This window comes from Muscardinus avellanarius (assembly GCF_963383645.1).
Source record: "Muscardinus avellanarius genome assembly, chromosome: 11".
Classification (NCBI taxonomy): domain Eukaryota; kingdom Metazoa; phylum Chordata; class Mammalia; order Rodentia; family Gliridae; genus Muscardinus; species Muscardinus avellanarius.
The window spans coordinates 10,959,959-10,976,106 of record NC_137797.1 but is presented as its reverse complement, the minus strand read 5'-3'; the positions used below and the strand labels follow the sequence as shown (position 1 = coordinate 10,976,106).

Genomic DNA, 16,148 nt, shown 5'->3' with positions numbered 1-16,148 from the left:
CAAACCCAGGCACATTCTACAACCGAGCTGTACCCCAGCCCTATTTGTCATTTTGAAACAGGATCTTGCTAGGTTGATGAGAATCTCACTGCTTGCTGAGGCTGTCCTCAAACCAGTGTTCCTCCTGCTTCAGCCTCCCAAGTATTAGGATTACAGATGTGCTTCACCATATCCAGCCAAGTTCACAATTTAATGGGATCAGTCTATCACTGAGTGATATCCCAAGCCCCCCTGGAATTTATTTCTACAGAGGATAGGACAGGAGATGGTTGTGCAGGGTAGTGAGGAAGTGATGGTGGGTGGGGAGTTTGGGTCTGGGCAGCCTCTTACTCAGTGGACGGATAGTCCATATTCTGGCAAAATAGTGGCCTTCCAGCTTTGTGCACTTTTTTTTTTTTTTTCGGTACTGAGGATGGAACCCAGGGGCATTTGACCTCCGCACTATACCCCCTGCCCTATTTTTGTTATTCTTTTTTCTTTTTTTTAAGGAATGGGTGGAACCCAGGGGCATTTGACCTCCGCACTATACCCCCTGCCCTATTTTTTATTATTTATTTTGAAACAGGGTCTCACTAAGTTGCCGAGGGCCTCATTGAGTAGCTGAGGCTGTCCGCAAACCGCGATCCTCTGGTCTCAGCCTCCCAAATGCTGGGATTACAAGCATGTGCCACCACGCCCGGCTCCAGACCTATTTTTATACTTTATTTGGAAACAGGGTCTCACTAAGTTGCTGAGAGCCTCACTAAGTAGCTGAGGCTGGCTTGAACCTGTACGATCCTCCTGTCTCAGCCTCCCAAGTGCTGGGATTACAAGCATGCACCCCCTCAGCCACCTCGTAACGCAGAAATTATCCCTGTTTTCAGGAAATGTAGAAACTGAGATTCAGAATCGGGCATGGTGACACATGCCTATAATCCCAGTACTTGGAAGGCTGAGATAGGAGGATTGCCAAGGCCTATCAACTTGGTGAGACCCTGTTTCAAAATAAAAAATAAAATTGGTCTGGGGGTATAGCTCTGAGACAGAATGCCTTGGGTTCAATCCCCAATGACACTAAAAAAGAAAAAAAGACGGGGAAAAAAACCCCGAGGTTCAGGGAGGCTAAAGATTACATGGTGGGGTGCGGGAAAACTAGGATCCGCGTCTGGGTTGATAGCACTCCAAAACCACGTTCCGGATGACTAAGACCCTTCTCTGGGGTGGCGCACAGACCCACTTCATCTGGCTATTGCACCAGTCTGTGTGAGGTCACAGCAGAGAGGGCTGATTCATCTGCCTGCAGTCAGCAGGGGACTCTGGGGAGGGGTCTGGGGGGGTGTCCCAGAAGCTTGCAGATGCACAAAGGGACTGGGGAGATTCCAAAGTCAGCCGTGAACTGCTGCCTCCCGCAGGCCCCTCCAGCGGAGCCAGCTGTCACCCACTCCCTCCCAGCTGGGGCCCCGAGGGGTGCGGGAGGGAGACCCCGGGCTGACAGCGGCCCCGTGCGGCCCCGGCCGCGGGGCTCGGCCTCCTCTGCAGGGACACCTGGATGGGGGGCGCCGGGGGCGGGGGGCGGGGGAGGGAGGTGGCTGGTGGTCCGCGGGGCTGGACCGGGTGCAGAAAGGCGGCAGCCGTCTGGGCGGGGGACGGGCCTTGGGACCCGCGGGGGACCCCCTCCGCCAAGTTTCAGGTCGGGGCGGGCGGCGGGCCCGGGGGAGGGGCTAAGGGGCGCGGGGCGGCGGCTGGGGGCGGGGCGGCCGCGGTGAGCCGGCGGCCCTGCAGGTCGGGGCAGGCGGCGGGCGGGCGGCGGGGAGGGCCCGGGCGGCGCCCATCGCCGGAAGCCGCGCCGAGCCCCGCGAGCCGGCCATGGCGGGGCCGCGGGGCGCGCTGCTGGCCTGGTGCCGCCGGCAGTGCGAGGGCTACCGCGGCGTGGAGGTCCGCGACCTGAGCAGCTCCTTCCGGGACGGCCTGGCCTTCTGCGCCATCCTGCACCGGCACCGGCCCGACCTGCTGTGAGTGGCGCGGGCGGGCGGGCGGGGGGCTGGGCCCGGGGCTCCCGGCCTCTGCACGACTCCCGGGCAGTGCCCCGATGGGCCCCGGAGCCACCCAGAATTATGACTTGGGCGATCGGAATATGCCAGCCCCAAACGCACTTGGCGGGTTTGAGCTGGTCTGCGGGACCGGGGGCTTGGGGGAGGTCTGTCCTTCTGTAAAAGAAATGTCCATCTTTAGGAAGGGAACTCCTGGCGTGAAACCGCTGGGGAAGGACTGTGCCTTCCGAGACCTCTGTGACCTCTGTTCAGGACACAGTTTCCCCGGCAGCCCTTTCCCTTCCTCCCTCCTGCTGGCTAAGCTCCAGTGTGACTTGTCTTCAGGTCTCCTATCTGTGGGACTCCCGTGCTGACGTATGCCATTAGATAGAGGTTTCTTCTGTTTAACTGTTTTCTGCCAGTTATTAAATTGCCCAGCAGAAGAGTGGACGGAGGCCATTCCGCTGATCGCCAGGTACCGAGGGCTGACCTCTCTGGGAGCCTTTGCTCCCTCGGACCGGGGCCCTCACTTCGGAGTCCCCGGTGCACTAGGGCCGTTCTCACAGAGAGGAGCCCTGGGTTCCTGGAGGACTGGGTGTCCCCAACGCCGCCCCAGTTAGGAATCAGACCGCCTCCCAGGTGGATGCCGGGGCCTGCCGTCCTCGGGGAGGCAGGGAGGTGGGGCGGAAGGAGGAGCGGGCTGTGCGTGGGGGACACTCACAGGGGACCTTTGACAGCCCCAGCCAGCTGCTCCAGGCCGGGAGTGGCCCCTTCTTCCTGGATCCTCAGTGAGGTCCTCAGAGGAAAATGTATTCAGGCTTCCAGAGGAAGTTGGCTTGGTGCTGTCTCAACCCTGTCTGCCCTGAGCCCTGAAACCTCCTCCTTCCTTCCTTTCTTCCTTCCTTCCTTTCATTCATTCATTCATTGAACAAAGAGTGCGAGTTTATCTGGTGCCCACCATTTCTTTTGCTAGTCCTCCCCTCTCTTGCTTACGCCCCAGCCAGGCAGGCCTGGAGTCTTCCGGGCTGATTCACCTCCAGGCCCATTCACCTCCAGGCCGTGCTCCCACCTGGTGGCCCCAGCGAGGGCTCTGAAAAGATACCCCAAGAATTCCACCGTTCTCTGCCCTGCGGCCTGTCTGCAGCAGTGGGCTGTGGGTGTGGACACGGAGGGAAGCCGACGAGGTGGTGACTGGGTGCTGGGTGTGTGGCAGCTGTACTAATGGAGGCCCAGGAGCCCAGGAGCAGGGGCTTGAGATGGAGGAGAAAGGAGCGGGGTTTGCAGGGCCTTCTGCTTTGGTTTGGGTAGGCCGCGGGGCCGGAGGCGGGACCCGGCCTGGAGTGAGAAGGGCCAGGGTGTCAAGCTAGCCTTTGCTGACCCCAGCCTGGTGCAGGCTGCCTGGTGCTTGGGTGAGACCACGGGGTCCCTCCAGGCGGGATTGATAGACAATAGTAAGGATTCTTGGGAGTATGAAATGAAATGATATATTGTAGTTAACATTAGCTATTATCAGTAGCCTTATTAGGGGGAGGATGATAGTTTCTTTTCTTCTTCGTTTATTCAACAACCACTTCTAGAGTTCTCTGTGTTGGGCACTGTTCCCAGTCATGAAGCAACCCACCAAACACAACAGTCTACACAAACTACACCAACACATCACACAGCAGTCCTACACAAACTACACCAACCCACCAAATACAACAGCCCTATACAAACTATAGCAACCCACAAAACACAACAACTCTGCACCTCTTCCACACCCGTGGAGGATATGTTCTATCAGAGGGCCTTGGGGAAGACCCTGGGGGCAGCACAGGCTCCCAGGGGCCTGGGGGGATCCAGGGAGGGGCATTCTGGCGGTGGGCCCATCTGAGCGAGGGTCAGGGCCTGAGGTGTGTGCTGAGCCCTGGCTTGCCATTGCAGAGGGTGCTGCACAGGAGAGCTGGGGGATGGGGTTGGGTCAGTTTGCTGAGGGTGGATGGGGGGGGCATAGAGAGCCCTGTAGGGAGGGATGTGGCTGGAGAAAGTGGGGGGCTCCCCTTCTAAGAAGAGATACAGAAGTCTCAACATTCATTTGCCCAGGAGGCCAGTGCTTAGATGACCAGCCCATTGCACGGGAGAGAAACTGAGGTCCAGGGCCCACACACTGTGGACCAAAGGCCTCGGCCAGGGTAGGGGTGGATCTCATGCGAGTCGGGCTGGGGTCAGGGTGAGGGCAAGAGCCATCTTTTTTTTTTTTTTTTTGCGGGTCTGGGGTGGAACCCAGGGGCATTCGACCTCTGAGCTACGCCCCCTGCCCTATTTTTTATTCTTTATTTTGAAACCGGGTCTCACTGAGTGGCAGAGGGCCTCACTACGTACGTAGCTGAGGCTGTCCGTGAACCGCGATCCGATCCTCCGGTCTCAGCCTCCCGAATGCTGGGATGACAAGCGTGCGCCACCACGCCCGGCTGGGCGAGAGCCATCTTTAAAGTGGTTAAACATCTGGCACATGTGGGCCCTGCAGGGGGGAGGCTGGGGGCTGGCCCCGCCTCTGCTGGGGAGGGATTTGCAGCAGTGGGGGGCAGCTCCCCTGAGGCCAGGGACCAGAGGGGCTTTATTATTGTTCCTTCATTTCCCCTCGAGCCAAATGGAACTTTCCAGGCCTCAGGAAACCATCAGAGAGGCTGTCACCAGATCCAGATGTTGCTGAGGGACAGAGAGAATGTGGGAAAGAAGTTGGGAACTGTAGCACCCTGCACGCTTTTACAAGTTGGTTTTTTTTTTTTTTTTTGGTGGTACTGGGGTTCCTGGAAGCCCTTCTACCTCCGGGCTACACTCCCAGACCTATTTTTACATTTTTATTTGGAAACAGGGTCTCCTAAGCCAGCACGCGGCTGGCTTCGAACCTGCGCGATCCTCCTGTCTCCGCCTCCCAAGCGCGGGGATGACAAGCGTGCGCCACCACGCCCGGCCTTACAAGTTGTTTTTGAACTGAGGATGGAACCCAGGGCTTCTACCTCCGAGCTACGCCCCCTGCCCTATTTTTTATTCTTAATTTTGAAACAGGGTCTCACTGAATTCCAAAGGGCCTCACTAAGGAGCTGAGGCTGTCCGCGAACCGAGATGCTCCTGTCTCGGCCTCCCGAATGCTGGGATTACGAGTGTGTGCCACCGCGCCTGGCTTCCAGCTTTATTGTTCATTAATTAATTATTTATTTATTTTCTGGTACTGGGGATTGAACCTAGTGGCATTTTACCTCAAGCTACACTCCCAGTCCTAATTTTTCTCCTTTATTTTGAAACAAATAGCCCCTTGCACGGGAGAGAAACTGAGCCCCAGGTCCCACACACTGTGGATAAAAGGCCCCAGTGAAGGATAACAGAGTTGCAGGGGGCCTCAGTAAGTAGCTGACACTGGCTGCAAACCTGCGATCCTCCTGTCACAGCTTCCCAAGTAATGGGATTACAAGTGTGAGCCATCACACCTGGCTTTTTAAAATTTTTATTATATTTTTGCAGTCCTGGGGATGGAACCCAGGGGCATTCTACCTTCGAGCTACACCCCCCAGGCCCACTTTTTTTTATTGTCTATTTTGAAACAAGGTCTCACTGAGTTGCAAAGGGCCTCACTAAGTAGCTGAGGCTGGCCGTGAACCACGATCCTTCTGCCTCAGCCTCCCAAATGCAGGGATTACAGGCGTGCGCCACCACTCCCGGCTGGCTGTTTTATTATTTTGAAGCAGAGTCTTGCTAAGTTGCTGAGGCTGACCTTGAACCTGCAATTCTCCTATCTCAGTCTCCAAGTATTTGGACTGTAGGCATGTACCACCCCACCTGACTATTTTTACAATTTTCCCGTTCTCAGCATTCACTCATCAGGCTTTTATAGAGTGCTTCCTGAATACCTAGAACTGTGCAGGGTGCTGGGGGCACAGCCTGGACAAAAGGTCACACTCTGAGGCACTGGCAGAGCAAGGAGAGTTAGCCAGGCAGGCGCGGTCCAGGCCAGAGCTGGCAGCTCGGATCCCCCACCCCACCCGAGGCCACCCAGCCCTGCCGGGGTTCTCCAAGGGGAGGGGGTGCTTGTCTGCTCCCTTATCCCTGGGTCTTGCCCCTAGATCCAGCCCAGACTCAGCAGCCCTCACTGCAAGCCTGGGAGCTGGAAGTAGTGTTGTCCTGAGCTTGCAGATGTGAGGATGCAGGCCTGTTCCTAGCCATGGCCTGGCCTGGAAGAGGCCGCATGGGCTGCTCTGGCCTCGGCCACCAGCTGTCTGTCAGGCTGTAGTTTTCAGCCATAGAGAAGAGAGAGGAAGTCTTCAGGGAGTGTACCAGGACTGCAGGCGGCCTGGAGCAGGAGGGGGAAGGGGGATAAATTAAGTGGGCCAGCTGTCCCGGACTAGGGCCCCCAGGCAGGTCCCTGCCGCCGCCTCTCACCTGTTCCAGCTGAGGGACCTGGAACCTTTCACTGCCCCCTTAGAGGAAGCTTTCCCCAGGAGTGGCCCACGAGGCGGACCAGCCACTCAGTGCCAGGAGCCCTGGAGTAGGTACCATTTCCATACCGGTTCAGACTTGTTCTATTCCTGGCTCCATTAAGAAATATATTCAAGCCCAGTGTGGTGACGCATGCCTGTAATCTCAGTACTTGGAAGGCAGAGATAGGAGGATCACAGGTCAAAGCAAAAAATAAAAAAGGAGGGCGTGGTGGCGCACGCTTGTAATCCCCGCACTTGGGAGGCTGAGACAGGAGGATCGTGCAGGTTCAAAGCCAGCCTCAGCTACTTATTGAGGCTCTCAGCAACTTAGTGAGACCCTGTTTCCAAATAAAATATAAAATAGGTCTGGGAGTGTAGCCCAGAGGCAGAAAGCCTCTGGCTTCCATCCCCAGTACCGCAAAAATAAAATAAGTAAAAAATAAAAAAGGGCAGGGGGGGGGAGGTGTAGCTTGGAGATAGAATGCCCTTGGGCTCAATCTTCAGTACCATACACACATACAAAAAAAAAAAAAAAAAAAAGAAGAGAAAAGAAAAGCATCCAAGCCAGACATCCCCAGTACTTGGGATGCTGAGACAGGAGGATTGCGGGTTTAAGGCCAGTCTCGGCAACTTAGGCTTAGGCTGAGACTGTTTCAAAATAAGATAAAAAGGGCCGGGTGTGTGGCTAGGAGGTAGCATGCTCCTGGCTTCAGTCCCCGGTACCAACAACAATAACAAAAAAGGGTGCTACTCACCTACTCACCCTGGAACTGGGCTGGTCTGGGCTCAGATCTAGCAAGTTGCTGTGGTCTGTGTGTCTGTGACAAGCATGGGAGGACCAGCAGTGTGGATTCCCAGGGCTGGGTGGCTTTCCCCGGCTGGCCTCATCAAATGAGATAAATACCTGCCAAGTAGAGGTGCAAAGATGTAAAATGAGATAAATACCTGCCAAGTAGAGGTGCTTGGACAAAAAGCAAATGTCAGGAGGGAGCTCAGCAGGGCAGCGTGGGAGGGAGGCTGGAGAGGGGCCCTGGGGAACGGCATCAGGGATGAGGAGGGAGGGGTCTTAGGCTTGAAAACCTGGGCTTCAGTCTCCCCTGCCCAGTGAGCGACTCCCCAGCCTCTGCTCAGCCGCCTCCGGGGCCCACGAGCTCACTCTGCTTGCACCTGGCAGCCCACTTCTGCTAGCAGGCTCTCGTTGCCTCAGTCTCCCCCTCGGAAACTCAGCCTTGCTGTGGCTGAGGCCAGCGCTGGGAAGCGGTCCCCTCCACACATCCGCCCATCACCTTCTCTGTCCTGACGGGTCCCCCTGTCTGCCTCTTGCAGAGACTTTGATTCACTTTCCAAGGACAATGTCTTCGAGAATAACCGTTTGGTGAGTCCCCAGACATGGAAGCCCAGGAGGCTGTGTGTGTGTGTGCGTGCGTGTGTCCTGGGGGAGGGCAGGGGTCTGGCAAGACAGCTGCCATTGCATGCTGGGTGCAGGTCCTAGAGAAGGCCCTGGCTGCCCTGTCCCATTTCCCACTGTACCACTGGCCTTGAGCATCAGGTCTCCCTGGCTCTCCGTTCTCCAGGCCGTTGTGTGGGATTGGGGTGGTTCTGAAGCCAAGGGAAGCCCACAGTCACCCTATACTGCTCTGAGAAGCTGGTGCCGGGCTGGGTGCCGGCTGACAGCCTCCTCCTCCTCCTCTTTCCCGGCCCGCTGTTCCTGCTCTCACCCCGCTCTTTCTCCCACCCCAGGCCTTTGAAGTGGCTGAAAAGGAGCTGGGGATCCCTGCTCTCCTGGACCCCAATGACATGGTCTCCATGAGTGTCCCCGACTGCCTCAGCATCATGACCTACGTGTCCCAGTTCTACAACCACTTTGCCAGCTCTGGCCAAGGTGAGAGGGGCCCGGAGCCCTCAGTAGCTGCTTCTGAGCTGCCGGCAGGTGGCTGGGGAGGCAGCCCACCATCCATTTGTGGAATGGCTGATTCACTCATTCGAATAGTTACTGAGTAAAAGAGCACTGTGCGAGGCCCAGGGAACGCTGGGAAGGTGAGCGCTGCTGGCAGCATCGAGTGGGAGGGACAGCAAGCACACAGGAGACAGAAGAGGGAGCGCGCATCCGCTTGCGAGCTCACCTCCCGGGCCCACTTCCTGCCTGCGGACACTTCCCTGGGTTTGCCCTCCTGCAGGACAGTGGCCGCGGCCTGTGGGGCTGGTGTGCAGCGTCCTCTGCAGAAGGGACCTCCGGGCCCGAGAACTGACCTGGGGAACTAACTGGGTGGGCCTCTCGGCGCCAGGTCAGGTTGCTGGTGTCCCCTGCAGAATCCTCTCCAGGGGCAGCGGGGCCTCCCTTCTGCAGAGGAAGTGGGCCCAGAGAGGGGAAGCCAGGAGCTCAGGAGCGCACAGTGAACGCCGCCGCCATGCAGCTGCGAGGGAAATCCCGCGGCCCAGCCCAGCATCTAAGGGGCCTCCTTGGGCGCATTTCCTGCCTCTGGTCTCTGTATGGACGATTCCGGCCCATGTGTTTGAAAAAGTGTTTTATGAAATCCAGGGACTTTTTTCCTTACTAAAACTAAAACATGTTTACCATAGAAAATTTAGAGCAGTAACAACAAAAATAATTAGAAGAATTAAAATTAAAAGAATCTGTTATTCCCTTCTCCCCAATGCAACAGGAGATGTTAAAATTATAATTGAAGAAATAACATTATGTGTATTTTATTTCATTTTATTTAATTAAATTTTTTTTGGTACTGGGGATGGATCCCAAGGGCATTCTACCTCCCAGCTATACCCCCAGCCGTATTTTTTTTTTTTTTATTCTTTATTTTGAAACAGGGTCTCACTGATTTGCAAAGGGCCTCACTAAGTAGTAGCTGAGGCTGTCTGCGAACCGCGATCCTCCGGTCTCAGCCTCCCAAATGCTGGGATTACAAGCGTGGCCACTACACCTGGCTTGTATGTATTTTATTTTTATTTTTATATTTATTTATTTGTTTATTGCGGTACTGGAGATGGAACCCAGGGGCATTTTACCTCTGAGCTATATCCCCAGCCCTATTTTGTATTTTTTATTTTGAAATAGGGTCTCACTGAGTTGTAAAGGGCTTCAGTAACGAACCACGATCCTCCGGTCTCAGCCTCCCAAATGCTGGGATTACAAGCGTGCGCCACCATGCCTGGCTTATTTTTATTTTTCATTTATTTAATTTTTTTGTGGTACTGGGGATGGAACCCAGAGGCATCCTACCTCTGAGCTACACCTCCAGCCCTATTTTTTATTCTTTATTTTGAAACAGGGTCTCACTGAGTTGCAAAGGGCCTCACTAAGTAGTAGCTGAGGCTGTCTGCGAACCGCGATCCTCCGGTCTCAGCCTCCCAAATGCTGGGATTACAAGTGTGCACCATCACGCCTGGACATTATGTGTATTTTAATAGAAATCAAAATGAAAACAGACCCAGCTCTTTGTGTCCTCAGTTTAATACCTGTGGACTCAACGAACAGAGAATCAGTACATTTCAAGGGACCAGGGCCCACTGGTAGAACACTTGCCTAGCATGTGTGAGGCCCTGGGTTCCTTCCCCAGCACCCAAACATACAAACAAACAAACAAAAACAAAAACAAAAAAAAAAGCAGGAAAAAGAAAACAAAAACCCAAACAAAGAAAGAAACATTAGGCCTGTCCAAACACGTACAGAATTTTGTCTTGTCATTCTTCCCTAAGAAATTCAGCATAACTCCTTATGCAGCACTTAGGTTGTATCGGGTGTTTTAAATAGCCCAGGGATGATTTTTAGTGCTGAGGAGGCTGTGCTAGGTCGTATGCAAATACTCCACCGTTTTAGACGAGGTGCAAGCCAGCGTCGGGGGACTTTGGTGTCGCACCTCCTCGGGACACCTGCACTTCCAGACCCCTCGCGGGTGAGAGGCCATCTGGCCGGTGGGGGCCAAGAGCATGGGCTCGGGGTTTTCCTCTGCCATTAACTCCCCGGTAACCGGGGGCCAGCCACCCGAACTTCCTGCCCCAGTTTCTCCTCTGGGATGGGGATAAGAATGGTGCCGTCAGACGGAGCTGATGCGAGGAGAAAACCTGGGGACCATTTGGCTCTTACTTAGGACTTGGGGTGAGTGTGCTGATTACGGCTGGTCTCTGACCTGGGACGGTCCCGCCTGACTTCAGCTTTGAGGTAGCGCTAAAGCAATATGCATTCTAGGGTGACTGTATTTCTGTATTTTTTTATTTTTATACTGGGGATGGAACCCAGGGGCATTCTACTTCTAAGCTACATCCCCAGCCCTATTTTTTATTTTTTGGTGGTACTGGGAACCCTTCTACCTCCGGGCTACACTCCCAGACCTATTTTATATTTTTATTTGGAAACAGGATCTCTTAAGTCAGCTGCGCGATCCTCCTGTCTCCGCCTCCCAAGCGCGGGGATTACAAGTGTGCGTCACCACGCCCGGCCTATTTTTTTATTCTTTATTTTGAAATAGAGTCTCGCTGTGTTGCAAAGGGCCTCACTAAGTAGCTGAGGGTATCCGCGAACCCAGATCCTCTTGTCTCAGCCTCCCGAAGGCTAGGATGATAAGCGTGTGCCACCATGCCTGGCTCCCTATTTTGAAACAAGGTCTCTTGCTAGGTTATTGAGAATCTTACTACTTCCTGAGGCTGTCTCAAACTTGCGATCCTCCTATCGCAGCCTCCCAAGTTACTAGGGTTACAGGTGTGTGCTACCATGCCCGACCCTAGCCCTATTTTATTTTATTCTGAAACAGGGTCTCACTAAGTTGTGGAGTGCTTTACTAAGTTTCTGAGGCCGGCCACAAACCGGCCTCTTGTCTTAGCCTCCCAAGTACTGGGACTATATGTGTGGATTCCACACCTGGTGGAACTGATTTTTTTTTTTTTTTTTTTTGGTACTGGGTACCAGGGGCATTCTATCTCCAAGCTATATCCCCAGCCCTATCTTTTTTTTTTTTTAATGGGCCTGGGGATGGAACCCAGAGGCATTTGACTTCCAAGCTACACCCCATCCTATTTTGTGTTTTATTTATTTATTTATTTATTTATTTATTTATTATTATTTTTTTGGTGGTACTGAGGGTGGAACCCAGAGGCTTTCTACCTCTGAGCTATACTCCCAGACCTATTTATACTTTATTTGGAAACAGGTTCTCACTAAGTTGCTGAGAGCCTCACTAAGTAGCTGAGGCTGGCTTCAAACCTGTGCAATCCTCCTGTCTCAGCCTCCCAAGCGAGGGGATTACAAGCGTGCGCCACCACGCCCGGCCGTGTTCTTTTTATTTTGAAACAGGGTCTCACTAAGTTGTAGAGGGCCTCACTAAGTAGCTGAGGATGTCTGCGAACCACGATGCTCCTGTCTCAGCCTCCCAATTGCTGGGATTACACATGCGTGCCACCAAGCCTGGCACGGAACTGTCTTTTTCTTTTTCTTTTTCTTTTTTTTTTTTTTTTTTTGCGGTACTGAGAATGGAACCCAGGGGCATTCTACCTCCAAGCTACACCCCTAGCCTGATTTTTTTTATTCTTTATTTTATTTTATTTTATTTTTGGTGGTACTGGGGATGGAGCCCAGGGGCCTTCTACCTCTGGGCTACACTCTCAGACCTATTTTATATTTTATTTGGAAACAGGATCTCTTAAGCCAGCTGAGGCTTTGAACCTGCGCGATCCACCTGTCTCAGCCTCCCAAGCGTGGGGATTACAAGCGTGCACCACCACTCCAGGCTTTATTCTTTTTTTTTTTTTTTTTTGCGGGTCTGGGGATGGAACCCAGGGGCATTTGGCCTCCAAGCTACACCCCCTGCCCTATTTTTTATTCTTTATTTTGAAACCAGGTCTCACTGAGTTGCAGAGGGCCTCACTAAGTAGCTGAGGCTGTCCGCGAACCGCAATCCTCCAGGTCTCAGCCTCCCGATTACAAGCGTGCGCCACCACGCCCAGCTTTTATTCTTGAGTTTGAAACAGGGTCTCACTGAGTTGCACAGGGCCTCACTAAGTAGCTGAGGCTGGCCTTGTACTGTGACCCTCCTGTCTCAGCCTCCCAAATAAGGTATTACAAGCATGTGCCACTGTGCCCAGCTACGCAGCTGTATTTTTTTTTTTTCCAGTACTGGGGATAGAACCCAGGGCCATTCTACCTCCAAGCTACACCCCAGCCTTATTTTTGAAACAGGGTCTCACTAAGTTGTGGAGGCCTCACTAAGTAGCTGAGGCTGGCCTTGAACTGTGATTCTCCTGTCTCAGCCTCCCAAATGCTGGGATTACAAGCGTGCACCACCACATCTGGCTATGCAGCTGTATTTTTTTTGTGGTGGTACTGGGGGTGGAACCCAGAGGCGTTCTACCTCTGGGCTATACTCTCAGACCTTTTTTATTTTTTAATATTTTATTTGGAAACAGGGTCTCACTAAGTTGCTGAGAGCCTCACTCAGTAGCTGAGGCTGGCTTCGAACCTGCGCGATCCACCTGTCTCAGCCTCCCAAGCGGGGGATTACAAGCATGCGCCACCACGCCCGGCGTTATGCAGCTGTATTTTAACTTTGAGTTTTGCTCTTTTCCCAGACTGGAAGCAACCATCCTCTACAGTGCTCTGTGTTACTCAACTATGATGTTCTGTAGCTTGGGTATCTTAAATGAATTTTTGACTTAAAATATTTTCAAGATCTGATGGTTTTTGTCAGGACCTCAGCCCGTTGTCAGTGGGGGCACGTGCCCCTTTATCCATTGATTCCAGTATTGCTTGCTTGATCATGACCCATGAATGGACTGTGACCCCAGTCACAATGAAACCTTATCTTCTAGAATCTTTCTTGCAGCCAAACCCAGCTCTCCTAAGCCCTTGTTTGTACCTTTCATTCATGTGCTACTTGGCCTCAGAATACAAACCATTCTTATCCATCTGCCCTAACCCAAAGGGAGCCACAGTGCGTGCCCACCCCGGAGGCAAAGCTGGCCCGTACTGTGCTTTCTGGGCGGGCGAAGGGATATCCAGGGTGGTTTTGACCAGACTAGACTTTCACTGGAGTAGGAGGCTGGGGACCCGCCCCGGCCGAGATCCCAGAGCTGTGTGAGTGCGCAGCTGTGCCAGGCTGGTGGGCGCCAGTGACCCTGGGCATGTCAGGTGACCTCTGCCCTGGAGGAGCCACAGCGTGGTCAGGGAGCCGGGCGGGAGCATGGGGAGCGCCATGGTGGTGGGGTCAGGAGAGGGGCACCTGGCCGGGTGCCGGGCCGCACACCTGTAACCCCAGCACTTGGGAGGCCGAGATAGGAGGATCATGGGTTTGTAGCCAGCCTTAGCAACTTAGTGAGGCCCTCTGCAACTAAGTGAGACCCTGTTTCAAAATAAAAAATAAAATAGGAAGCTGGGCGTGGTGGCGCACACTTGTAATCTCTGTACTTGGGAGACTGAGATAGGAGGGTCACAGGTTTGAGGGGAGCCTCAGCTACTTAAGCCCTCCACAACTTAGTGAGACCCTGATTCAAAATAAAAAAATAATCCCTAGTACCAGTTTAAAAAAAAAATAAGAAGCAGAGGGCGCCTGCCCACAGGTGCGGGGCAGGCGAGGTGTCCTCAGAACGAAGCCCGGCTGCTTGGCGGGGTTTGTGGTTCACAGGGCCTGTCTGCTGGTGACCCGGCCCCGCCCCAGCCACAGGCACATTGAATTTATTGTGCTTCTTGGAATTCATGACATTCCGTCACTGGAAGCCCTGCTCCTTGCAGATCCCCTGAAGGATTCTCCTGTCTTGTCCGCTGTCTCCTGGCGCCTCCTCCAGGCAGCTGGCCCTGACCTTCCCGGTGCTCCTCCCGCACCTGTCTCCTGGGGAACGCAGTCACAATATATGTTTTGTGTGTTTTTTGGTGTTGGGGTGGAACGCAGGGCCTTGTGCATGCTAAGCGCGTGCTATGCCACGGAGCAACACCCCACATCCGGCCGTGGCCTTAGGCATCTGCCCTTGCAGAGCGGCTGTGCTCACAGCCCAGCACCTGCTCTCTGTCACGCATTAGCAAATACTTACTGGGACCCACTGTGTCCTCGGCACAGAGCTAGTGCTGGGGGCCCTCCCGAGAGTGAGGCCAACTCGGCTTGGGGTCTCGTGATGGGGGAGGAAGAGAGAACAAATCTCCAATAATAGCATTTCAGAAGGAAATCAACATGGTAGAGGGATAGAAGGCAGTGGGGGAGCTGGGCGTGGTAGCATATACCTGGTCCCAGCTCTCCAGCTCTGGGAGGCTGGGGCAGGAGGATCTCTTGAGCACAGGAGTTCACGGCCAGTCTGGGCAACATTGAGACCTCATCTTTTTTTTGTGTGTGGTACTGGGGATGGAACCCAGGGGCGTTCTACCTCCGAGCTACACCCCCAGCCCTATTTTTATTGTTTACTTTGAAACAGGATCTCACTGGGTTGCAAAGGGCCTCACTAAGTAGCTGAGGCTGTCCGTGAACCATAATCCTCCTGTCTCAGCCTCCCAAAAGCTGGGATTACAAGCGTGCACCACCACACCCAGCATGAGACCTCATCTTTGTGTGTGTGTCTGTGTTTGTGTGTGTGTCTGTGTTTGTGTGTGTGTCTGTGTTTGTGTGTGTGTCTGTGTTTGTGTGTGGGGGGGGTACCAGGGAGTGATTCCAGGGACATTCTACTTCTCAGCTACATCTCCAGCCCTATTTTTTATTTTTTATTTTGAAACAGGGTCTCACTAAGTTGCTGAGGCTGTCCTCAAACCTGTGATCCTCCTGCCTCAGCCTCCCAAGTCCTGGGGTTACAGGTATGTGCCACCACGCCCAGCTTTCATATTTCATTTTGAAACCAGGTCTTGTTAAGTTGCTGAGGCAGGCCTTGAGCTGTGACCTCTTGTTTCACCCTCCCAAGCACTAGGATTACAGGCCTGAGCCACCATGCCTGGCGAGAGGGAGACATTTGAACCCACCCTTAAACAAGAAGGGGATGGGGAAAAATGCTGCTGGCCGGGTGGCCGGGGTCACGTGCTGCTGGGGAAAGATGAGGACGGGGAGTGAGATGGAGCGAGGAGTTCTCCTCGGGACTGGCCGAGGCCGCTGGGCTTCCAAGCTTTTGACCATGACTCACAGTAAGAGGTACATTTTCCATCAGACTCTTGAGTTCACACACATGTATGTAACTGAAACAAGTTCCAGGAAGCAGCTCTTCCCCTAGTGACATGTGATGCACTTCATAGCGTGCAAATATTTTCTGTTCTGTTTTCATCTTTTAAATGTGCTGCTCGCAACCAGGTGTGGTGGCGCATGCCTGCAATCCTAGTACCTGGGAGGCTGAGACAGGAGGATCACAGGTTCAACACCAGACTCAGCAACTTAGCGAGGCTCTCAGCAACCTAGTGAGACCCTGTTGCAAAACAACAAAATAGCCGGGCGTGGTGGCGCACGCTTGTAATTCTAGTACTTGGGAGGCTGAGACAGGAGGATCACAGGTTCACGTCCAGCCTCAGCAGTTTCGTGAGGTCCTCTGCAACTTAGTGAGACCCTGTTTCCACATTAAAAAAAAAAATAGGGATGGGGGTGTAGCTTGGAGATAGAATGCCCCTAGATTCAATCCCCAGCTCGCTCCCCCCGCAAATAAAAAGAAGAAGAAAAGAAAAGGAAAAAAAGTGTTGCTCTCTGTCTACTGAGTTATTTCGGGATCCCTTGGGTGGCTG

The 16,148-nt window shown here is 53.6% G+C and overlaps 1 protein-coding gene across 1 annotated transcript in view; it reads left to right on the top strand.

Moving 5' to 3' along the window:
- Positions 1-1,845: 1,845 nt before the first annotated feature.
- MICALL1 (MICAL like 1) overlaps positions 1,846-16,148 on the top strand; it is a gene marked incomplete at both ends in the record, with an annotated part of 33,643 nt that continues 19,340 nt past the window's right edge. Inside the window, 3 exons of the mRNA XM_080704787.1 lie at positions 1,846-1,991; positions 7,790-7,838; positions 8,204-8,345. Of these exons, the coding sequence (XP_080560913.1) occupies positions 1,846-1,991; positions 7,790-7,838; positions 8,204-8,345 (337 nt within the window). The remainder of the gene's footprint in view (positions 1,992-7,789; positions 7,839-8,203; positions 8,346-16,148) is intronic.